Source organism: Hipposideros armiger, unplaced genomic scaffold, assembly GCF_001890085.2.
Source record: "Hipposideros armiger isolate ML-2016 unplaced genomic scaffold, ASM189008v1 scaffold_1188, whole genome shotgun sequence".
In the NCBI taxonomy this organism is placed as follows: Eukaryota; Metazoa; Chordata; class Mammalia; order Chiroptera; family Hipposideridae; genus Hipposideros; species Hipposideros armiger.
The window spans coordinates 1-25,518 of record NW_017732538.1 but is presented as its reverse complement, the minus strand read 5'-3'; the positions used below and the strand labels follow the sequence as shown (position 1 = coordinate 25,518).

The 25,518-nt window shown below is 37.2% G+C and overlaps 1 protein-coding gene and 1 pseudogene across 1 annotated transcript in view; both read right to left on the bottom strand.

The window, feature by feature from the left end:
* Positions 1-19,737, bottom strand: part of LOC109376749 (contactin-associated protein-like 3) — a 41,521-nt gene extending 21,784 nt beyond the window's left edge. The window contains exons 1-7 of the mRNA XM_019632846.1: positions 19,722-19,737; positions 19,448-19,618; positions 15,289-15,507; positions 13,204-13,443; positions 11,500-11,730; positions 10,274-10,407; positions 9,409-9,496 (exon numbers count right to left, since the gene is read on the bottom strand). Of these exons, the coding sequence (XP_019488391.1) occupies positions 9,409-9,496; positions 10,274-10,407; positions 11,500-11,730; positions 13,204-13,443; positions 15,289-15,507; positions 19,448-19,618; positions 19,722-19,737 (1,099 nt within the window). The remainder of the gene's footprint in view (positions 1-9,408; positions 9,497-10,273; positions 10,408-11,499; positions 11,731-13,203; positions 13,444-15,288; positions 15,508-19,447; positions 19,619-19,721) is intronic.
* LOC109376748 (solute carrier family 15 member 4-like) lies at positions 17,414-19,392 on the bottom strand (annotated as a pseudogene).
* Positions 19,738-25,518: the final 5,781 nt, after the last annotated feature.

Genomic DNA, 25,518 nt, shown 5'->3' with positions numbered 1-25,518 from the left:
CTCAGAGATATAGAGGAACAACTGATAGCTGTTAGTTGGGAGGGGGTGGGGATTAGGGAGAAGGGGAAGGGGTTAGACAGCATAAATACGCAACTACAATATTGCCACAGGGACATGAAAGACAGTTCGAGGAATATAATTAATAATGTTGTAAATATTTTGTAGGGTGTCAGGTGGTCACATGTCTTCCATCATGGAAGGGGAAGAGCCTTGATCACTGCACTGTACACCTGAAGCTGATGTATAATATTGTATGTCAACTATAAGTGAATATATATATATATATATATATACAGTCATGGGACGTGGAGTATAATGTGGGAGTGGAGTCAAGGGATTTGTATGATATTGGGGGGAAGTGAGGTGGCGGATTGGGGGAGGGTGGTTGTCACTTCGAGGGGTAAAATGTGTAACTATTGCACTGTGTTGTACAGCTGAAACTAATTCTAAAAAATGTGTATTTCATAATAAAAAATAATTATAAAAAAAGAGAAATTCCAGAATTACTTCAGAAAGTGGCAAGAATGATTGGGTAAGTGTGTTCAACATGAGGAGGAAAATTTTGAGGGGGATTAATGGCAATGTATCTTTTACTGTAATTTTTAAAAATTTAAACATTCATTTGTATTGTTTGATGACACCTTGTACATGACAACAGTGGGAGAGAAAGTAAAATGTTTACAGGTTTTTACATAGTTTAGGAAGTATAAATTAAAAGTAGCATGTAATAAATCAAGGATGCATAATGTAATCTTAGGAGTAACTGGTAAAAAATAATATAAGGAGGTGCAACTATAAAAGGAATGCAGGAGATGAACAGCCCAAACTGGAAACACCCAGGTGTGCAACAACATGAGAATAAACCAACTATGGTATATTCATGCAATAAAAGAGGACATAGCAAAGAAAACAAATGAACCACTGTTACATTCAACAGCATGGACAAATGTTAAAAATATTTTGATGAGTGAAAGCTGCTAGACTTAATTATCAACCTGCTATTTATTTTGAAGTTGATAAAACAGTGAGTTTCATTTACTCTAAATAAATAACAATTAGAAAATGACAACTAGACAGACCTTTTCAGTCTGTCTTTTTAACAATTCAGGGTTGCAGGGACCTGATTTTTGGAATCAGAAAGAAGTGAATTATTCCCTTTTTCCTGCCACCCCTTCCCACCACACCAAATTATTTCCAGCACTGCAGTTAATACGTGGGAAAAAATCAGGGATGACTTCAGACATCAGGCCCTTTAACAAGCACTGCCAGCAGGTAGTTAGTTACTAAAAGAACAGTTTTCAGTAAATAATGTCAACTCGTTCTGTCATGACATGCAAAAAGTCTCTGCCACCTTTTACATGGCAAGGCAATACTGTCAGAATTCAACACATTTGCTGATCTTAGCACATTAGCTCTTCTCAAATTTGTGACTAGGCTTGTCCAGCCTCCTCTTGATATGCCCTTGCTCCATCTCAGTGGTCCTGAACCCTGGGCCTTCTGGCTTTCTCCACTCTCTCTCTCTTCCATCAAATCCTGTTCTTGAATAAACTCATTCACACTTTAGGATAAATGTATGATAATGGCTCATTGTTCCAACTCTCCCAAGTGCATGTGAAGAAAAGGCATCATCAAAGAAATAAATCTGTAATGGATTTTTTTCTTATTTAGATATGTCACATGCCGTAAAATGCATCCTTTTAAAGTGTACAATTCAGTGGGGTTTTAGTATATTTACACCATTGTAAAACCATTACCTGTATCTAATTGCAGAATATTTTACCACTCCAACACAAACTCTACATATTAGTGGTCACTTTCCATTCCTACCTCACCCACACCTACCCCCAACCCCTGGCAAATCTAAACTACTTTCTATTTCTATGGACTTGCCTATTCTGGATTCTTCATATAAAAGAAATCATACAGTATGTGGCCTTTTCATTTAGCATAATATTTTCAAGGTTCATGTTGCAGCACATATCGGTATTTCATTACTTTTTTATGACTAATACTCCATTATGTAACAATTTATCTATCCCTTAGTTGATGGACACTGGGGTTATTACTTTTTGGTTATTATGAATAATATTGCTATGATTTGTGTATACTTTTTATACGTTGACGTATATTTTCAACTCCTTAGGTATATATCTGGGAATGGAATTGCTGGGTCATATGGCAATTCCAAGCTTAACATTTTAAGGAACTGCCAAACTGTTTTTGCACAGTGGCTGCACCATTTTCTGTTCCCCAAGCAGTGCATGAGAGTTCCAATTTCTCCATGTCCTTGCCAACACTTGTTACTTTTTGGTCATAGCCATCCTATTGCCTGTGAAATGGTGTCTTGTAGTTTTGATTTGCATTTCCTTTATGACTAATGATTTTGAGCACATTGGTCATTTGTATATCTTTTTTGATAAAATGTCTATTCAGATCCTTTGACCATTTTTAAATTGGGTTATCTTTTTATTGTTTAGTTTTATGGGTTCTTGATATAGTCTGTATAAAATTTCCTTATCAGATATATGCTTTGCAAATATTTTTCCTTGTGTCAGTTGCCTTTTCATTATCTTGATAGTCTCATTTTAATTACAAAAGTTTTGAATTTTGATGAGGCCCAGTTTATCTATCATTTTCTTTCTTTGCTTGTGCTTTTGAGAAACCATTATTTAACAAAAGGCTTTTGCAAAACTTTATCTAGGGGTGGCCAGTTAGCTCAGTTGGTTAGAGCATGGTACTGATAACACCAAGGTTGCTGGTTTGATCCCCACATGTGCCACTGTGAGCTGTGCCCTCCTTAAAAAAAAAAAAGAAAAAGAAAAATTTTATCTAAAACTGTTGTCTAATCCAAGGTCACAAAGACTTAACAACTATGTTTTGCCCTAAGAGTTTTGTAATTTTAGCTCCTATATTTAGGTCTATCATCATTTTGAGTTAATTTTTGTATGTGGTGTTAGGTAGGGGTATAATATAACTTTTAACCTGTGGATATTCATTTGGCCCCAGCACCATTTGTTGAAAAGACTATTCTTTCTTCATGAATGGTCCTGGCATCTGTGTACAAAATCAACTGACCATACATATATAGTTTTATTTCTTGGTTCTCAAGTCTATTCCATTGATCATTATTTCTGTCCTCATGCCAATGCTACACAGTATTGATTACTGTGGATTTTGAAATCAGGAAGGGTGAGCCTTCTACCTTTGTTCTTCTTTTCAAGATTGTTTTGGCTATTTGGAGCCCCTTGCATTTCCTTATGAATTTTAGGAACCACTTGTCAATTTCTGCAAAAAAGGCTAATTGGATTTTGATAGGAATTGGGTTGAATCTGTATATCAACTTGGGGAGTATTGCTTTCTTAGTAATATGTTTTTCTATTAATGAACATGAATGTCTTTCCATTTATGTAAGTCTTCTATAATTCCTTCTAATAATGTTTTGTGGTTTATTTAAGATTTTTATTAAAAATATAGCTAACATACATTATATCAGTTTCAGATGTACACCATAGTTACTTGACATTTATATACCTAAAGAAGTGATCACCATGATAAATCCAGCAACCATCTGACACTGTACTAAGCTATCACAATATTATTGATTATATTCCCCATGCTGTACATTACATCCCCATGATGTATTTGTTGTGTTTTGTAGTTTTTGTGTACGTTTTGAACTTCTTTTGCTAAAGTTATTCCTAAGTATTTTATTATTTTTTATACTATTGTAAATGGAATTAAATTTCATTTTTCATTTCATTTTTGTAATGTTCATTGCTAGTATATGGAAATACAATTTTGTATATTGATCTCATATCTTTGCCAAACCTGGTTATGAACTCAAACAGCATTTTTCATGGATTCCTTACAAGATCACATCCTCTAGAAATAAAGAGAATTTTACTTCTTCCTTTTTAATCTGGATAGATTTTATTCTATTTCTTGCTTAATAGCCTTGGTGCAAACTTACACTATAATCTTCAACAGGAATGGTGAGAGTGGACATCCTCATCTCGTTCCTGATCTTAGGTGGGAAAACTATCATTTTTTCACCATTAAGTGTGATGTTAGCTGAGTTTTTTGTAGATGCCCTTTTTCATGTGAGGGAATTCTTTGCAGTCCTAGTTTGTTCAGTGTTTTTATTATGAAAATGTGTTAGATTTTTTTCAAATGCTTTTTCTGTGTCTATTGAGGTAATCATGTGGCTTTTGCCTTTATTTTATTAATATAATATATTACATTGATTGATTTTTATATGTTAAACCAACCTTAAATTCCTGGGATACATCCTAATTGGTTATTAGACTTGCTAATATTTTGTTGAGGATTTTTGCATCTATATACATATTCCTGAAATTTTATAAACTTTGTGTCTTTCTGCTCTGTAACTTTTCCTCTAAATGTGACAAATTCATAGGCAGGTCATAGAAAGATTAACATATGTCACATAAGACAATGGAGTTTTTAATACTGAAACTCATGCAGACTTCAGTAGGTAATTTCCACAGATTATTTGTTACCTAATTCTCAAGCTCCACTTGAACATACAATCCTTCAGTAGATTTCCTTTCTTCACACAGAAAATTGACCTATTAGGGTTGGTCTGCATGACATATTGATTTTAACCATATACAACCCATTTTATTATGCCCTAGGAGGAAATAGAAAGACACATCTTTAGTCTGCACACTTCAAAACACATTTTTGTTTTGTTTTGATATTTTGGGTTTTAAACAAATTTCTAATAAACAAAAAACAAAACCAATAGAATATCAATTATACAAAAGCCTTTGGAAAACAAAACTTAGCAAAAATGATAGGTTACCTTACTGGGCTATAATTTAAAGCTGTCATACTTTAAGACTACAGACCTTATCAGAGTCAAGGTTAGACAGACAATTAGACATCTTAAAATTTATAATTAAGGTAAGATTATATTGAAATTATCTTATATTAACTGGGGAAATTTAACCTCTTTGGTCATCATTAATAAGACCATTGAAGAATGGGAAGAATAAGAGCATCTTCATTAGAAGACAACCCTAAACCATTTTTCCAAAGTACATTAGAGTATTAATAATAATTGATTAGCCATAAAAATTATTTTATTGTTTATATTCCCTATTATGTCACATGTGCTTTGGAGGCAGGTACAGTATGTGTTTTGATGCTAGGCATTTGAAATGTCCAATCAAGTGTAAGAACATATTAGGGACCATCATTTTTTGAATGAATGAATAACTAAATGAGTCAAAACAGCAAATAAGTACTGGTTAACTTGCCATAGCTGGGAACTATTCTCTTTGAAAAATTAATGCCTCCTTTCTTAGCCAATCTGTTGGTCTATTTTACTATAAGTTAATGATAGGAAGTTCAGCTTATATTCTCCAAATATGAATGCAAAACTGCAGTCTTTTTATACAACTGCTCTAGAAGTAGCAGTGGAATTAGTACAGAAGCCATCTTAAATAAAGTTATGCAAAACATGAAAAGTTTTATTAGTCTTTGATCAAGATGCATACCTCTAGGTACAGATGAAATGAATATTAATAATTTTACTAGACTAAATTGCCTCAGGCTATAAACTTCATTGCTGAATTTCAACTTTAATTTTTATACCCTGAGAGATACTTTTGAATATATCAGTCTTGAAAAAAAATGAACATCTTGAATTCCATGCTATTATCCTCTATATGTTAACTTGTAGGGCAACAAAAATTTATATAATAAAAATTATTATTTTACTTTTTTATTAATATGATCCCTTTCATATAATAAAGTCTATTTCTTGTATGTTTCCATTATGTATTGCATATTTCTTTATAGATAGTATATTTGAAGCTCAATTGTCTTTAAAAATAGTCCTTTGCCAATTTCACAGTTCCTGATGGTAACTTTCTATCTTGTGTCACACACATTTCTGAACATGCCTCCTCTCTCTCTCCTGACAGGTACTGGAGTCATTGAAGACAGGAAGTTGTGTGTGCACCTGCATTATTTATTTGACCATATCTATCCTAATGGCTGGGAAGAGAGTGCACATAAACATTTGTTCTGGCAACGAAGGAGAGATCAGCTCGCTGGGAGAGAGAACCATCATTCCACTCAGGACCGCACACACTCCACAGAAGCACAGCTCTGAGGCTTGCACACCCGAGATGATCAACTACTCATTTTGCTCAACCCAGGATAGAAACTACCAGTCAGGGCACAGAATAGAGCGCAATATCAGTTTAAAAAGGGAGCAAATTCTTCTTCACTTGGATGTTAAAACAATTATAATATAGTTCAGCTGACAGCCAAGGATGGGCTCCATCCACTGTTCCTCTAAAACTTAACTTGGTTTGTGAAGTTTTAGAAATCTCATAACCTTCTCTATCTAAATGTATACTGTTCTTCTCATAGGTAAAAGTTGGGGGAGAAGTTTCTTTCAATTGTTTCTCCAAGTCTTTTGGTTTTCTATACTATGCCACTGTTTTAAATAAAATTTAAACATCCAGTATCATGAAAACATGGATGTCCAGAAATGCTTAAGAAACACATCCGAAGTCACACAGCCAGTTCATTAGAGACTAGCATACTTACTTCTACAATGGGCTGTGAGAGCTATAAACACCTCCAACATTCCATGGGAAATGTTCTCATTTTTATTTTTGTGTTAACTGCTCCATCACTGCTCCACACAGGGTAGGGGTAGAGGAGTGGGACTAGAACATTGAACCATGTGAAAGACCCTTCAGTGCATGCTGCCTCTCAGTCAATCCATGGTCAAGGCTGGAGTCTTTATCCACTTTTAAAGCATGATTAGAATGCAGAACCACTACTTCAGCCTGAAGCTGCTGTTCACTATACTACACTGAAACTACATACTTACAGCAAAGAATTTTGCACCCTCCTTAATGGCTTCATCTACATCTTAAACAGATGACCAGTTTAGAACTTTCGCTTAGGCTGCATCGTGTAAACGTTATCCATTTGTTTTTACCACCCACAAGAGCACCCTGAGAGAGCACTGGGATTTGTAACATTTCCTCTGTCTAAAAAATAAGAAGTCCTAATTTTATTGTTCATCATCTGTTTGAAAAATGTGATTGGTTTAATAGTTATTGGGTTGTTGGAAAAGGCATGACACATGTTTGCAACAGATGGCGCTAGTTCATTTTTGGAAGTACTAGAGGAATTCACATCTATGTTATTGCTATGTCATTTGACAGCTGACAGTTCTAGCTTCATTCCAAAAAAAATTGAGCGATTTGATTCAGTTTTGGAGATTTTTACAACAAGTTGAAGATGGAAGACCAAAGTGTGCATTTTCGCCACATTTTACTGTTTTACTTTCATAAAGGGAAGAACGCGCATCAAGCTTGTGAAAAGTTGCATAAAGTTTACGGTAACAATGCTCTACGAGAACATCAGTGCCAACGATTGTTCACGAAATTTTGTGCTGGTGATTTTGATCTCAACGATGCTCCTTGGTCAGGAAGGCCCACCGAGGTTGATGACAACAAAATAAAGGCATTGCTGGAGTCAAATCCACCTTATACAACACGAGAGAGTGCAGAAACACTGAACATCCATCATTCAAGCATTCATGACCACCTGAAGAAGCTGGGACATGTAAGGAAGCTCGATATTTGGGTTCTGCATGAACTTAAAGAAGTTCATTTGATGGCGAGTATAAACATCTGCAATATGCTCATTAAATGTGAGGAAAACGATCCTTTTTTGAAGCAACTGATAACTGGTGATGAGAAGTGGATTGTTTACAATAATGTGGTGCGCAAACTGTCTTGGTCCCGATGTGATGATTCACCTCAAACAACATCGAAAGCAGACATTCATCAGAGGAAGGTTATGCTCTCAGTTTGGTGGGATTTTAAAGGTGTCGTGTTTTTCGAGCTCCTACCAAGGAACCAAACAATCAATTTGAATGTGTACTGTTGGCAATTGGACAGTTTGAACGAATCCATCATCCAGAAACGCCCAGAGCTCATTAATTGTAAAGGAGTTGTGTTCCATCATGACAACATGAGACCACACACAAGTTTGACCACCTGTCAAACATTATTGGAGTTTGTATGGGATGTTTTGCCACACCCACCATACTCGCCTGACCTTGCACTGTCAGACTTCCACTTGTTTCGCTCTCTTCAAAACTCCTTGCTTGGTATAATGTTCAATTCAGATGAGGCTTTAAATCAGCACCTTGTTCAGCTTTTCGCAAATAAAGAGAGGTCCTTCTATGAATGAGGAATTATGAAGCTCACTGAAAGATGGCAAAAGGTTATCAAACAAAATGGGCAATATATCACTGATTGATCTTTGTTCTTTATATAAATAAATGACCTTTGAAAAACATAGACAAAATACTTCATGACTTTTCCAACAACCCAATACTATGCTTCTCTTTGAACATCCATTCATGTGCCGTCTTTAACATTCTCAAGTTGGTGATGTGTATATGTTTGTATGTGTATATATGCATATATATACATATACATATATATATATATAATATGTATATGTATATATACACACATACACATACATGATAGAAGAAATGACCAAAATAATCAATGTATAGATGGCTGAAGAGGTAATAAAGATTCCATCCATTATTTAGGGGTAAATAGAGCAAATGAGTGTCAAGTACCAGAGCAGGAATAATAAACACACCACATGGTGATTTCTCCCAAGTAACATTTAAATATCAATGAAGTGTGTACTTTATATATGATCACAAAGAAAAGAAATACCTTCCAAATTTTTATTTCAATTTAATTCCTAGTGACAAGGGGAAACAAAAGCATAAAGAATTTGATGCCTAAATTATAAAGTATGTTTTTACTTTGGTGTTTTTATGGAGAATAACTGGTAGCCATAAGGAATGTCTGGGTGACATTTAGGACATGACTTTACAAGAGCAGCTCAGAGAATGACCATATCTCCCCTTAGCCCACAGTCAAAGCAGGGCCCAGGCCACATCTCAAAGCCAATTCATTTGCTTAAAGAAAATAAAGTCTCTCTTTATCTTTAATGACACAAATCTAGTTTTATCATTAAGTAACTTCTGCATTTGACCTGATTCATATATAATTGATATCTTCTTTGATTTTCTCTTTCCTGAATTGTGAGAGAAATGCCAAGTTTCATTATGAGTGATTGCCAAGTGAAAGGGTCAGCATGGAGACATTTTTCAAGGACAGCCCATGCTCCTCAGACAGGCAGCATTTACTCATGATTATATGTGCACTCAGATAAGAGGACAGTGTCCACCTGGACTGTCACTCACTAGGAAACCAGGAGTATGACATGGAGCTGCTTTCAGCATGATGAATGCTTCCTGATCTGCAGCCTAACACTTCCCATCCATGCCATGGGGGGAGAAACACTGTTTCTGCCACTTACCTAAAATTGTCCCCAATGTAAGGGATTTGACGGCATTGAATTCTGTCCCCGACAACAGGATGACTTTTTTCCTTGCATTCTGGTTAACCTGTTGAATGTCCCATGAGAAGCAAACATCAAAATGGCAAGCAATTTTGATGATCAGGGGATGGGAATCAAAGAGAGACCAAGAAAAAAGATAAAAATAAGCCATAGTTCCTGCTATCACAAAGGTTATAGGAAAAAAATTTTTATAAACAATTTTTGTAATATCTCAAATTCCACTCTACCCTATTGTCTATCCTTTTCTCTCTATTGGTAAAACCTACAAAGAGATGTAATAAGTTATTTTAAACCTTAAAGCTTTAATTTATTTCAAAAGGGAATCTGTAACATGAGCAGAAAATTTTATTATTTGTACAGATTCACTATATTAAAGGTTATTCTTTAAAATCTAAGACAATTCATGATCTAAATACTCTGATAATTTTAAAATGTATTCCCACTTTAAGCAAGATCTTGTTTTTTCCCTGTACTTAAATTTCTATAACATTTGTTCTTTTGCAATCCAATGGGAATTATCACTATGATAGACTAGACAGCATTTTCCTACCAAGTGAAATACCAATGAGCACAGCTTGGTATTTTAAATGTTCAAATATTAATAACAACTTTTGATGGTCTTTTGCTAAACACACAAACATTGCTAAACAGAACAAAACACCTTGACTACATATTCTGTCCTAGCAACACTTATGAAAGGACAGTGCCGAATGTGTATCTTTCTAATGAGGACTTATTATCAAATTTCTGCAGTAAGTCTTACATTCTGATCTGAGCTGCACAATTTTGGGTCCCATCGCTGTTGCCGAACTCACGCCCTTACCTCTACAGAGACCACTGCTGCCTCTCTGTCAATTATCACCCGGTGAAGCTGACCGTCAGCCAGGCTTTTGACACCAAAGTTGAAAACATCGGGTTCTTGGTGTCTATCTAGTTTGTACCTGATCTGCAAACTTCCTGAAGAAGAGAAAATGACATTTTTAACTTAAAATAGACTTTTATAAAAACTGTCCATGCAGATTCTAACACACATTTTATTTTTATTATTTAATGCAATTTGAATCTATTGAGTATTTATTTCAGAGTACCAGAGTCACTTTTACTGGAATAGAGATTATTTATGTGCTATTCCAGGCCAAATTCAGGATCCAATTACACTATTTTAAAAATCAAGACCAACGGGTATTTTTCAAAGTTCTGCCATTTCCTTAACTAAAGGAAAAAGTCTAAGTTAAGCATATGAAAACTGCAAGCTAGGCTGTAAGTTAATTATTCATGTGGTATTCATATTATTAAGTGCTAAAACCTCAAGCAATATTGCATTAACATTCTGTTTTTATATGCATAACTTCTTGTAATGTGACATTTCAATGCATTTTAATGCATTGCTGAATTTTGCATAATTAATTTTTTTCCACAACCCGTATTTTTCCCTAATGTTTTGCCATAATCAAAAAATGGAGAAAAGAGAGAATGAGTGATTTTGCCACAATATCTAAATCTCGGATCCACACACGGCTCCCCTTCACAGATGTGCCCTCTACCCTACATCTCCCCTACTGCCTGTAACAGAGGCAGTGGACTGAGGCTGGAAAGCTTTTCCAGAAGTTCAGTTTCTCTCCTCAATGTCCATGAAAAAGCTTAAAGCTTGGTTTTGTTCTGCAATCAGGAAAGACTTAGAAAGCCCTGGTGGCCATGGGTTGGGTGACTCATTCCACTTTCCATTGTATGTAAATATGGATACTGGCTTTTAGATGGTTTAATGTACTTCTTTATTTCACTTAGGAAAAGGAAATACCTTCCATGTATAAAATGAGATACCTTATTTTAGTATGAGCTGCAAGACTAATTTATTCATGTACAGACAAAAAGACCTTTCAGCAATAACAAGAAGCACAGATGTACATCAAATACATAAAACGATCAACCTTTAATGGAAGAAATGCATCTTAATTTAATAATTGAAACATTAACTTTAGTGATAAAATTTGGGGTTGTAAAGAAAATAAAACCACTCATTCTTTCTGTTCTTACAGTAAGGACTCTCACCATTAGGGGCGAGAATAACGGACAGGTACTCCTCCTGAAAGGAGCTCACGTAGAGCAGTAAGCTGGGCGTCCCTGTCGTCCGGAAGCTCAGCGTGGTCGTTTCCCTGGTCAGTGTCAGGTCCTCGTGAAACAAGGCCACAAAGGAGCTGGAGTTCTTACTGAAGGTGTAATTGTAATGTTCTTTAAAATTGTAGGTAACTGATGAGCCACTTCCAAAATATGCAGAAAACTCTGGAATGACACCCATTTTTGTTTGTTAGTGTGGACGAAAAGGGGCCAAGTACTAAACCTGACAAGCTCAGGGGAGGCCAGCATGGCAGGCCCTACAAACGCAGAGACTGAAATTAACCACATAGGATGGCCTGAACATAAAAATTTCTAACTAAAAGTTGGTCATGGCCAGTAGTCACATCCTTGGCCTGTAGCTTCCTTGACAAAGGTCAATCTTTACCTTAAGTGAGCTTGTCTATTGTCTTTTTGCTTCAAAGATAATAGAACCTTGGAATGTCAGAGTCATCCTTTTTTCCCTACCCTTCAGGGCACAACCCACTAGCCAGAGCAGGAAACTACAGAATCCCTCATTGTTGTTCTTGTCCCCTGATTATCATCTCTATGTGTTGTATAAAATGCTAACTATCCTGCACCCACCTATGTAAAAAAAGTATGTGTCTCTCCATTTTACTTTTTATCCATTCCCAGAGATTTCCCCTTTGCTTTCTCCCACCCCCTTAATCTACCACCAATGGACTTCATGTAAGCCTCCTTATGTCTCCTTGTTTGATTCTAATGTATAAAATAAGCTGTGAAACTGCCATTTTCAGAAACATTTTCTTAATCCATTAAGATTTTGCTTCCCAGCAATTATCATAAGTTTGTCTCAAATAAACTCATTAAACTTCTCTACAAGTTTGGATGTTTCTTACATCGACATTAGCAATATACCGGGGGTGCCAAAAAAATTGTATACAAGTGGACACTTTGGTTAACATTGCTCAAGCAGTAGTTCGCCGTAATCAGAAGTGTCTGGATGCTAATGGTAACCACTTGACCACCTCTTGTAACTGCAGAAGTCAAACGTGGCTTGTATACATCTTTTGTTATTGTTATATATTGAGTATTACAATTTTAATAGTTTTTTCCTTTCTTAAAATGTGTTATACATTTTTTGGCACCCTCTGTATAAGTGCAAGGGTCTTGCTTTATGTATATTTAAAGAATATTTGTAATCCTTAAATATATCAAGAGAGGAAATAATAATGACATGCTTTGCTGTTTCTTTTAATTTATAAATTTTAAGATTAAAAAAAGTATGAATAAAAAGATAACTAATCCCCCATATTTCCATAACCCAGGATTGAGTAAAAATATTTTATTATTGCTTCCCAAATGCTTCATCTTAGATTTATATCAAATTAAATTTCCAGTGTAAATGCAGAGTTAAAGGTATTACTCTCCTCAGGGCATTCGTTGCACCAATGTCCTCTGAGAAATCCAGAGAGGACTGACACCATATCTAACAGAGGCAGTTACCAATTCTCAGGAATAGAACCATACCGCCTCCCACGTTAGACAGAGGGACTTGGGACAGAAACAATTCTATTTCAGTTAATCACAGAGAATCACCAGACCTTTCTTTACAGAAATGATCTTCATAGTCTTTACGACCAGTGTCATTTCCCTGCAACCCTCCTCGGTCATACTCACCATTCTCGCAGAACGGCCCATCATAGGCAGAGAAGGCACAGTCACAAGAAACACCCCTGTGTTTCTCTCTACAGCTCCCTCCATTGCGACACAAGTGTCCGTAGCTGCTGCAGTGTCCTGGGCACCCTGGCTCCACTCCGGGCGTCATCGTGGCTCTTTCTTCTAGATCCAAGGCCAGCCCATTCAGCTGCAGGGCCCGGATGCATCCCAGGAAGCCTCTCTGTCTGACTGCCGTCCCACCTGGAAGGGAAACATTGCAAATGTAAATGCAGTCCTGGTCTCTTCCTCTGGATTTCCTCTCTATGCCAGACGGAGGCCACATAGATAATGTCCAAAAGTAATGTATTACAAGTTTTATGAACAAATAGAATTTTGAAAACATAGGCTGTGATCAAATATTAAGACTCATCGAGCAGCACTGAATAAATATTAACAAAAATATTTGTTTTTAAGTTGAACTTGGTAAATATTTATTGTAAAAATATTTCAAGTTATATTTCAAAAGATTTTTACACTCATCCTTTTATAAAGCTCAAATTAAAGACCACCAATGATTTTTAAAGTTTAAATCTAAAAACAATGATATGTATAACAAAGGCTATATATTTGAAAATCTTTGTAGTATAAAATTTTCATATTTAATATATAATGTATATTATAAATTTGTATATATATATAATACTAATTCTTACTTAGAAGAACTCTCAATAATAAAACTGTGAAAAGGGATTGAGGAGGGAGCAAAGAAAGAGAAGGCAGAAGGGGGGAAACCAAAAATCTAAGCCCTCAAGGCTTCCTAACTCCATCCTGTTGGCTCTGAGGTAAGATGGTGCAACATTAACTGAATAATACATACCTCTATTTCTATCATGTTTCATGAGAGCCCAATCTGAAATATGGGAGCACAGCAGTCACTTAGAGTACAAGCTGAAAACAGATTTGGGGCTCATCCCCAGGGATTAGGTCTCTGTGGGCCTGGGGTAGTTACCCCAAATCTGAATTTTCAATTAGCTTCTTAAGCTTTAGAAACATTATCCTCATGGGGATGCTGATTCTAGGTAGATTTTCAGGCAAACTTTGTGCCTAGAAACTACATTGATTAATCCTCAGGATTATATATCAGACAACAAAATTGCTTAATTTGATCCTCAGTTTGATGGCTTGAAGTGAAGTTTCAACTCAGTAAGAACTAACTGCTTGGAGCTGAGTTTTATGGATGTTGTGGGTATCCTTAGGCAAAGCAGGCTGTTAATTTGTGATTTAGATCAACCTTTAATTGGACTGTGTCCTTATTTACTTTAAAACACATGAGAAATGGCCAAGTGAGTGTTACTTCCTTAATCTGTTTAATTTCCAAATCAAAATAGAGTTGTCTAAAAAGTAATGTAGCAAAACATATTTCTTCTCCCTTTGGGAAAAACAAATAATAATAAAAAATAAGCAAGTAGATTAAAGGGAAGCCTTCCACTACCCAGATCTTTAGTCTTTACAGAATGGGCTGTGAGGGCAAAGAGCCAGCCCAGGCTCTGAATATGATATTTGCAATGAGAGAACAGAATGGGCAGGACTGAGAGCAGCCAGGTTCTGGCCAAGTCCTGCTGTGCAGACACAGGAGGCTGCCTCTGCTGACCTGGTCTCCTATGGTCTGTTTTGGAGGGGACACAGAAGATTCTGTCCCAATTACAAAGCCAGTACTCTAGCTGCACTGAGAAGTGAAATGGGAAAAATGACTAAACGTTGCTAATTGTTTTGTAAATAGTATTGATAAGAAGTAACTGAAACAAACACAAATCATTTGTGGTATTGAGTGCAAGCTCATCAATTGATGTCCTACACAGGTCTGGATTCCTCTTCCAGTTGAGTTTCTGTGGGCAAGTCACTGATCTCTCTGAGCCTCCATTATCTCATCTGTTAATTGGGTACAGTAATCTATGCAAAGAAATACTAAATACTAAATGAGCTCTTGGCACATGTGCTGATGGGAGTAGTTATCTGCACTTGGCTATCATCACTGCTTTTATAGTTATGATTTCTCTCGTTCCATTTTGACTCAGTACAGCCTGGCTACAGGCCCACAAGACTCACCCACGAAGAGCTGGCTGTTGAGCTGTAAGCGGGTGTGCCCATCAGCAGGCCCAGGCTGGGTCTTACTAGGGAGCTGATCCACTTGAAGCAACGCTTCTTTGATGTTCCTCTCAGCCCTCACGTGGTGCCACCGATTGTCATTAAAGGGTGTGGGAGATTGCACCGTGACCTCACAAGGCCCATTCCCCACATCAAAGGAAAAGGTCACTTCTGCAGGAGCTGAAAATATAGATATAAGAATTGCTCAAATTAATTCACAGAGGAGAAAATTTAGTCCTGAGTAGACATGAGAAAAGCACAACGACATGCTCCTTATGAAAGCATGTCGTGACAGTGATGCAGACAAGTGTCATTCTGTGTTGGCTAGGAGGGCAAAATAAATCTGTATCCTGGAGAAAGAAAAACAAAGCTGATTTTAACATATTCTTCCTCAGAGTTTACTATTCATCTTGCTAAGTCTAAGCAGCAGAGATATTTACCTACAGAAAGAAAAATAACATGTTATCTGGTTTCACATGTATAAGTCAGTTTATTTAAAGGTGGTTTAAATCTTTGGTGGTTTACAGCAACAAATAAAGAATTGTTTCTTTAACAAAATCAGAACTCCCATGTACATGTAAAAATTAGCAATACAAAAGTTGGTGACTAGCCAAACAGTTCAAGCTCACATTTAACACTTTCCATTATTTTTAATTACATTAATTCTGCTCAAAATAATGTTCTCCTTACACCCCCCCCATGATAGGTCTTTAGTCACAGTGGTACCCAAAATGAAATTATACAGAACTCACTAGGTAAGGTTTAACCTATTCTTTAAGTTGTTTTGCAGCTTGAGATAGGATACATGACCTTAAACACTTCTTGATGCATATTCTTAAGAAAAGAAAGCAATGTCAATAGTTTAAAAATTAAGTATTCTTTGAAACAGCAGACAAATCTGAGGTCGGACAATTAAATTCAAGAAATAATCCTAGAAAAAGTGCTGCATACCTCATTGCTGAATATCACTACGGTCACCTTTGAAGTCCTCCCCTTGAGAAGCTATGCAATGATGTTGGCACCTAGTCCACCCTTCAAAGCAATTTGGGAACTCTTTTTCTGGAATGGCCATCAGAGCTGTCATCATATTACCCTTGATATTCTGAGTGGCATAAAATGTCTTCCTTTTAATATTTCCTTTATCTTCAGGTAAAGAAAAAAATCATTGGGGGCCAGATCAGGTGAGTAGGGAGGGTGTTCCAAAATAGTTATTTATTTACTGGCTAAAAACTCCCTCAAAGACAGTGCCGTGTGAGCTGTGCATTGTCGTATTGCAAAACCCATGAATCATTGGTGAAAAGTTCAGGTTGTTTTCGTCTAACTTTTTTTCACGCAGCCTTTTCAGCACTTCCAAGTAGTAAACTTGGTTAACTGTTTGTCGAGTTGGTATACATTCATAATGAATAATCCCTCTGATGTCAAAAAAGTTTAGCAACATCATTGCAACAAGTTTGCGAACTTAATTGACTGACTGTATATTCACTACCACCCTGTACCAAATAATCTGCAATGGCAAGATGTGTGGCTTAGGAAAGAAACCATAAACATGACCTTCATTTCAAGTCTTTGCAGCATTTGACAACATTTTTCTCTCTTAAAAAATCCTCCCATTCTTTAATATGAGTAGATGTTTATTAATCAAAAGAAAATAATCATATGGTGTGTTGGAAGGAAATAACATTTGTTTAAAATACTAAGATGCCAACCAAAATATGTATACTCTCCCAAGACTGAGCAACCTTCATTTGTGGGTTTTGTCAAAGAGGATACCAGCTGCAAGATGGACACAGAGATCTTCACTGATGAGAAGCAAAGTACTTGTGTCTCTGCTCCAGGAGGGCCCAGCATAGCAGGAAACAAATCACAGTAAGGCACTTACCTAGTTCTTCTGGGTAGAAGAAAAGGAGAAACCAGTCCAGGTGTCATGCAACTTTTAGGAAAGTCAGACATTTATGACAATTTAAAATCTTGCCTTCCTCAGTGTGCACCCAGCCAGTCACTTCCTGGGACTATCAGTCTAAGGGTCCTGACTTGGGCTTCAGAAATATCAGGCCCTCCTACTGTTGGGCGTCCCGTTTGCTCTTGGTCACTGACGCTTGTAATACACAGAAATAATAAGGAAAAATAAAGGGGCAGCTCCTTGAATAGCAGCCAGAAGAAAAAAGTAATAGTTTAAATAGCAGCCATTATACTGGGGGTGCCAAAAAATGTATACAAGTGGACACTTGGGTCAACGTTGCTCAAGCAGTAGTTCGCCATAATCAGAAGTGTCTGGACGCTGATGGTAACCAGTTTGAGCACCTCTTATAATTGCAGAAGTAAAACTCACATTTGTATTTATCTTTTTCATCTTTTGTTATTGGTATATATACAGTATTACAATTTTAATACAGGTTTTTTTCCCTTTCTTAAAATGTATACACTTTTTTGGTACCCTCTGTATTACCAAAGTCCATGTGGTTGCTCGTACACCAGGTGGCCTTGATGGACACCAGTGCCAGCAGTCCCGAGCCCAGGTAGGACCTGATGCCACAGAATAAAAAGAATAAGCTCATGATGGCACTCTGCATGCACTTGGGCACCGCCAAGGATGCAAATTCTGGATCTGCTATACTTGCAAATATTTCACTGATGCCAAACAGCATATATTGAGGAACCCTCCACCACATAAGCAAGTCAGCAGCAAAATACATGACATTTCCAATGGTCTCGTTAATAGTTTTCTCTTTAATGAGACCAGCCTTTTAATTTCCTAAATCCAATGTCTGAACACATCACACAGAACATTCCGACAGCGATCCTTTCTAAGGGTGATGGGAATAAGCCATTTCTTCTCAAAATGGGATCAACCAGCTTATCCTTTAAGGGAATTGACAGGAGGATGAGCACCCCATCCAACATGCTCAGCCAGGCTGCTGGAAACACAAGTGGTTACAATATTGGAAATGTCTGGACTCTTCAAATGAAGACCCTGTAAAACATACATTGCCTGCATTTGAAAACACACTGTCCAGTAAGGTATCAAAGCCAAGAAATCAGGGATCATCTTGACAAAAGCTTTTGTGTCTCCTGCTTTGTCGTCTGTTAATGGCGGTCTAGGCGACATCTTACATGAATGAACAGTGTTTAGAAGCTCGCTGGAACACTGCACTGCCTGCCTTCATCACTACACTGCATTCTCCAGTTCGCTTCTGGGGATGGCGCGAAAATGCCAGTATCCGTAACGTATTGGTGAAGGCACTGCCGTGGAGTGGGGTGGCTTGGTGATGAAAAAGCTTTGGCCGCAGAGGAAGATCAGGAAGGAAAGGCTGAGGCACAGTGAGGTTGGCGTTGCGGGACCCCAAGCTCTCGTTCTGCTGAACGTAGGCAGTGCCTCCTAACGAGAGGAGACGATTGCTCCCAGATGAATGCTCCAGTAAAACCAATTAAGGAACCTTCTTGTGGCTTCTGGACCACGACCTTTAACCTGGTCGGCGCCCAAAGGTGTGATGTTGGCCTTGAACGCGCCACGTCCAGGCAGATCGCGTGCGCGCACAGTGCGGCGGGCACGTGGGGACGACGCGCGTGCGGGGCGTGGCCAGCGGGCAGGCCAGCGGGCCGAGCACTAGAGCGCCAGGCTGAGCACGCGCGTTGGCCAGCCAGCCGCGGGAGGGCGGCACCAGGTAGATGAGGCCTCCAAGAGGAGCAGCAGTGCTCAGCTGGCCTGCGCGCCCTCCCAGCCCAGCGCTGCGCCGTTAAGGACCAGCAAGGGGTCAGCGGGGATGCCATAGGCGGCGCGCCCCCCAGCTCCGTCAGCAGCGCCGCTCACGCTCAGCGGTGCGCCGGCTCCGTCGCGCTGCTGGACCCCGCCTCCCTAAATCTTCAGAGTTTTAAAAGCACTGCGTGAAATGTTGATGGTAAGAAACTGAGCTTTGCAAACATGAATAAACAATGTGACTAGTCAATTATGTCAAATAATTTTGTAATTTAGTAAGCAGCTATTTGACCAGTTTGGTTTAATGTCCTGATTGCACATCGAGTTAAAGAAGCTCAAAATTGTACAGACTTGTGTGTTTCCTGAATCATTGTTTTACTCTCTGTTGCTGAGCACCTGTGGCTTTGTCCAGAGTGGGCGACTCACCGCGCAGCTCGAGCCTGATGAAGTCTGTGATCCCCAAGTTCTCTATGAACACCCCAGAAGAAGCCGTTGTCTTAAAAAAGAAAGAGATGTCAGCACTAAGTTCTTCTCGGAACGTAGGGAAATGCAGATATGAAGTCTCGGTATTGAAGGAAGCAGAATTCCAAAATGACTCTGTTTACAAAAATAAAAAAAGACAGTGAAAATAAAGAAACAAAACAAAATTATATTTTATATTCCGACTTTTTATTTTTTAACCATGAAATGCATTAATTACCAATGTAAGCCTTCATTTTGGGTTTTTTCTGAACATGTAGTCATGGCATGTGTGTCCAGATAGTGATTCTTTCAAGGATTAAGATTCTGGACATGGCTGCAGCTGAGTAAAGGGATAATCACTTGGGAGATGGCCTGTGTTTTCTTTTAAGAACAATATTACTTTTTAACTTATCATAGAGTAAAATTGACTTTGGGGGAACATACCGTTAAATGAATTTTAATACACGCATGGATTTGTGTAACCAGCAAAATCAGGATAAAGGACATTTCCATCACCCCAAACACTCCCTCCTACTGTTCTCTTACAGTCACACCCTCCCCTGACCAGGCAGCTGTGATCTAGTATCTGTATAGGTTTGCCTTTACAAACGTCACATAAATGGAGTATGTAACCTTTTGAGATTGGCTTCCTTCCCTCAGCATAAAGCCTCTGAGGATAGGAAGCCAATCTCATTCAAGTCAGTCCCATTGTACTGTAGTGATCCATCATGTGATGCACCAGTTTATTTGTTCACACTTAGGAACACTAGGGTTGTTTCCAGATTTGGTTAATTACAAATAGAGCTACTAAAACATCTGTGATAAGGTAGATTATAATTTCTCTAGGGTAAATACTCAGGAGAATTCCATATGACTCAAAGTCATATGGTATAAGGTGTGATCAAAACAAACAGGGAATATTTAAAAAATTATTACAGCAAAAGACACATTGCTATTAATGTCCCTCAAAATACTCCCCTTTGCTTTGAACACATTTATCCCATCATTCTTACCACTTTCTGACACAGTTCTGGAAGTCCTCTTTTGTGAGTGTCTTTAGTTGCACTGTTGTGGCTGCCTCCATATCCTGAATCAATTCAAAACGTTTACCTTACATGGCCATTTTGACTTTGGGGAAAAGCCAGAAGTTGCACGGTGCCAAATATGGTGAATAAGATGGATGAGGACACACCGTAATGTTGTTATTTGACAGAAATTGCTGTTCCAGAAGCTATGTGTTACACGGAGCGTTGTCATGATGGAGGATGAAGTAAAGACACGAAAGAGGACTTCCAGGACTGCTTTAAAAAGTGGCAAGAACAATGGGATAAGTGTGTTTGAAGCAAGGGGGAGTATTTTGAGGGGGATTAATGAAAATGTGTCTTTTACAGCAATAAATTTTTTTATTTAAACATTCACTGTATTTTTTTAATTGGGGAATTGGGGGGATGGGAACAGCGCTGGGGAATTGGGGGAAGGGGAACAGACAAGTTGCTGTCATTCCATTCCTCAGTCCAGTTGTGGAGGACGCTGCTTCACTGGCCCACGTTGGCACCATCATTGCACTCTTCCCCAGCGAGGCAGATCAGTTGCCGACCTCTGGACGGCAGCTCACAGAGGCTCTTGGCAGCTCACACCGGCTGCCAGCCACTCACGCCGGCTGCCGGCCACACACGGTAGCCCATGGCAGCCGACTGCAGCAGAGGCTGCAGCCCACGCCATCGCCGGCGACTCACGACAGCCCAGCTCCAGGTTGAGCTGTTGTTCAGCATCTTAGCTGTAGAGGGCAGTGTCACTGGCCCTCACATGTGGGATCCGAACCGGGGCCCTTTGGCATCCCAAACCAGCTCTTAACCAACGCGCCACTTGGCCGGCCCCACTGTATATTTTTTTATCACACCTTGTAAGTATATGTTTAACCTTATAAGAAACTGCCGCCAGTTTTCGAGTGTGGTCGTGCTGTTTTTAATTTCCATTTTCAATGTATAAGAGATCCAGTTATGTCATATCTTCACCAGCACTTGGTATTGTTAGGATTTGGTTTTTTTAGCAGTTTAAATTGGTGTGAGGTGGTATCTCATGGTGGTTTTAATTTGCCTTCCCTATCAGCTGATGAATATCTTTTCATGTACTTTTTTTGCCACCTTACATCCTCTTTTATGAAATTCAACTTGGGAAGAATTGACATCTTTCCTATGTTGAGTCTACCAATCCATAAATACAGTATATCTCTCCATTTATTTAGACTTTTTGATTCCTTTCTTCAGCATTTAGTAGTTTTTAGTTCACAGATCCTGTACATGTTTTTGTTAGATGTATGCATAAGTATTACATTTTTGGAGCTGTTAAAAATGATATCGTCTTGTAAATTTTGGTTTCCAATTGTACATTGCTAGCATTTATGATTGATTTGTCTGTATTGGCCTTGTATTCTGCAATCTTATTGAGCTCACTTATTAGTTCTAGTCCAGTTTGTTTGTTTGTTTTTTGTAGATTCCTTGAGATTTTCTGTGTAGACATCATACATATATCTGTGAATAGAGTTTTCTTTCTTGCTTTCCAATCTATATGCATTTATTTCCTTTCTTACATTTTTGCACTAGCGAGGACTTAAGTATGATAGAAGTTGTTGAATAGAAGTGGCAAGATTGAATATTCTTATCTTGTTACTGATTTTAGGGGAAAAGCATTCAGTTTTTCACCAATAATTATGTTGGTAGCTGTTTTGCATAGATACCCTCTATTAGGCAGAGGAAGTTCCCTTTTATTCCTAGTTTGCTAAAAATTTTTATTGTGTATGCTATTATAATATAAATTGTTAAATATGTTATAATTCAAATTATCATGTTCATATCAATGCAGAAAAAAGCATGTGACATGATTTTTCTTCTTTAGACTCTTAATATGGTTGATTACATTGATTGATTTTCAAATACTGAATCAGCCTTGTATCCTGGGATAAACCCCAGTTGCTGATTCTTTTAAATATTCCTGGATTATTTGCTAATGTTTTGTTGAGGATTTTTGCATCTCGTGATGACATTATCTGTAGTTATTACTTTTTATTTTGCACTTTCTTTGTTTTGTTTTTTTTTGATATCTGGGCATTACTGGCCTCATAAAATGTTGAAAATAATTTCTCTTCTACTTTCTGGAAGAAATTGTGTAGATATGGTGTTATTCTTCTTTTGTAGAATTCACCAGTGACACCATCATGGTCTGGATAAATATATATATATATATATATATATATATATATATATATGAAGATTTTAGTAACAAATTTAATTACATTAATACTTTTAAGTCTATTTCAGTTGTCTGTTTCATTTTGAGTAAGTTTTGGTAGTTACTGGTTTTCAAGGAATTGGCCTATTTCATCTAAGCTGTAGAATTTTTGTGTGTAAAGTTGTTTGTAGTATACCCTTATTATACTGTTGATGACTGTGGGGTCTGTAGTGATATCCCAACTTTCATTCTTCATATTGGTAATCTTTATCTTCTCTCTTTTTGAAAGTTTAGCTAGAGGTTTATCAGTTTTATTGATTTTTTAAAAGAATCATTGTTTGCTTTTTAATCTCTATTCTGTTTTTAATTTAATTGATTTCTGTTCTGTTCTTATCTTTATTATGTCCTTCTTTTTGCTTGCTTTAGGTTTATTTTTCTCTTTTATTTCTAGTTTCTTTTGGTGATGGCTTGAATTATTCAATTGAGATATTTTTTCTTTTGTAATATAAGCATTAAAATATTCCTCTAAGCACTGCTGTAACTGCATCCCACCAATTTTGATTATGTTGTATTTTCATTTTCATTCAATTCAGTATATTTTATAGTATCTGTTGAAACCTTGACTCATGTATTATTTCAGTTTGGTGTTTAAGTTCTAAGTGTTTTAAGACTTTCTCACTACCTTTGTTATTATTTTTAGTTTAATTCAGTTATGTCAGAGAATGTATTTTGTGTTACTTAAATTAACATTTGTTAATATTTGTTTTATGACACAGATTATGCTATATCTAGGTTAAAGATCCATGTACCTTTGAAAAAAGTGTGTATTCTATTGTTGGTAGAGTATTCTATAAATGTCAATTAGATTCAGTTAGTTTGCGGTGACAGTCAGGTTTTCCATATCCTTGCTGATTTTTCCCTCTATTAGTTACATAGGTTAATGAGAACAGTATTTAATTCTCTCATTATAATTATGGATTTGTCTATTTCTCCTTCATATCCTGTCAGTTATTGCTTTATGTATTTTGAAGCTCAGTTACTGGCAAACACATTTAAAATTCTTATATCTTCTTGGTCCCTTTTTGTATCAATTTTCTTTGCTTTCAAGCAAAGATTTTAATTTAGAAACTCCAGCTTTCTTTGAATTAGTGTTTGTGTAATATAGCTTTTTCTATCCTTTTTAACTTATTATATCATTATATATGTTATTATATATATAAATTAAATAAATAAATATATATAAATAAAATAAAAAAATATATAAAGATTTTATTGGGGAATTGGGGGAGGGGAAGAGCGTTGGGGAATCAGGGAAGGGGAACAGACAAGTTGCTGTCCTTTTGTTCTTCAGTCTAGTTGTGGAGGACATTGCTTCACTGGCCCATGTTGGTATTATCATTGCGCTCTTCCCGGGTGAAGCAGATTGGTTGCCAGCCACTAGACGGCCGCTCAAAGTGGCTCTTGGCAGCTCATACTGGCTGCCGGCCGCTCACAGTGGCTTTATGGCAGCCCACTGCAGCAGGGGCTGCAGCCTACGCTGTCACCGGCAGCTCACAGCAGCCCAGCTCCAGGTCGAGCTGTTGTTCACCATCTTAGCTGTAGAGGGCATAGCATCACTGGCCCTAATGTGGGATCCGAACTGGGGCCATGCTGCTCAGAACTGGCGTCCCAAGCCAGCTCTTAACCAACGCGCCACTCAGCCAGCCCTATATCATTATATTTGATGTAAGTTTCTTGGAGACAGCATGCAGTTGAGTCATTACAATGCATCTTTTAATTAGTTTGCTTGGACCATTTACATTAAATACAAATGCTGATGTGATGAATTTAGATCATGTTATTTTTTTCCTGTATGTTCTAAATTTTGTTCTTCTGTTTCCCCTTTTTTGTCTCCTATTACTTAAACATTTTTTTAGTGTTCTATTTTTATTTGTCTATAGTAGTTTCTTTATTGGTTGTTCTAGGGATTACTATATATAGGCTTATTTTTTTTGCAACCTTCTTAGGATCTATATCTTAACCACTTCAAGTGGCATGTAAAAACCTCACTATCAATTTCGTCCTTTTAGCCAGTCCCCTTGATGTTGTTCCCACATGTATTACATCTACATAACTTAAAAACTGTATGAGATAATGTTGTATTTTTTTATTTCAACCCTTAAATATATTTAAAATAACTCAATAGAAGAATGGTACATTATATTTACTCAGATACCATTTCTAATGCTGATTTTTTATTCCTGATGTCCCAAATTTTCTTCTACTATAATTTTCCTTCTGTCTGAAAAACCTCCTTTAGAAATTCTGTTAGAGCATGTTTCTTGCAATGAATGCTTTAGTTTTCCTTCATCTGAGAATTTCTTTATGTAACCTTCATTCCTGAAGGATATTTTCACTGAATATAGAATTCTGGACTGACAGTTCTTTACTTCAGCGTTTCAGAAATGTTTTGCCACTTCCTATGGCAGATACATTTCTTTATTTTTAAAAAATTTTTATTGTGACATACACATTTTTTAGAATTAGTTTCAGCTGTACAATACAGTGCAATAGTTATACTTTTTACCCCTCAAAGTGACAACCCCCCTCTCCCAATCCACCGCCCTACTTCCCCCCCACAATATCATACATATCTATTAAAATTGCCTTGACTCCACTCCCACACTATACTCCACATCCCATGACAATATATATATATATATATATATATATATATACACACATACATATATATATATATTCACTTATAGTTGATATACAATATTATACAACATCAGCTTCAGGTGTACAGTACAGTAATCAAGCCT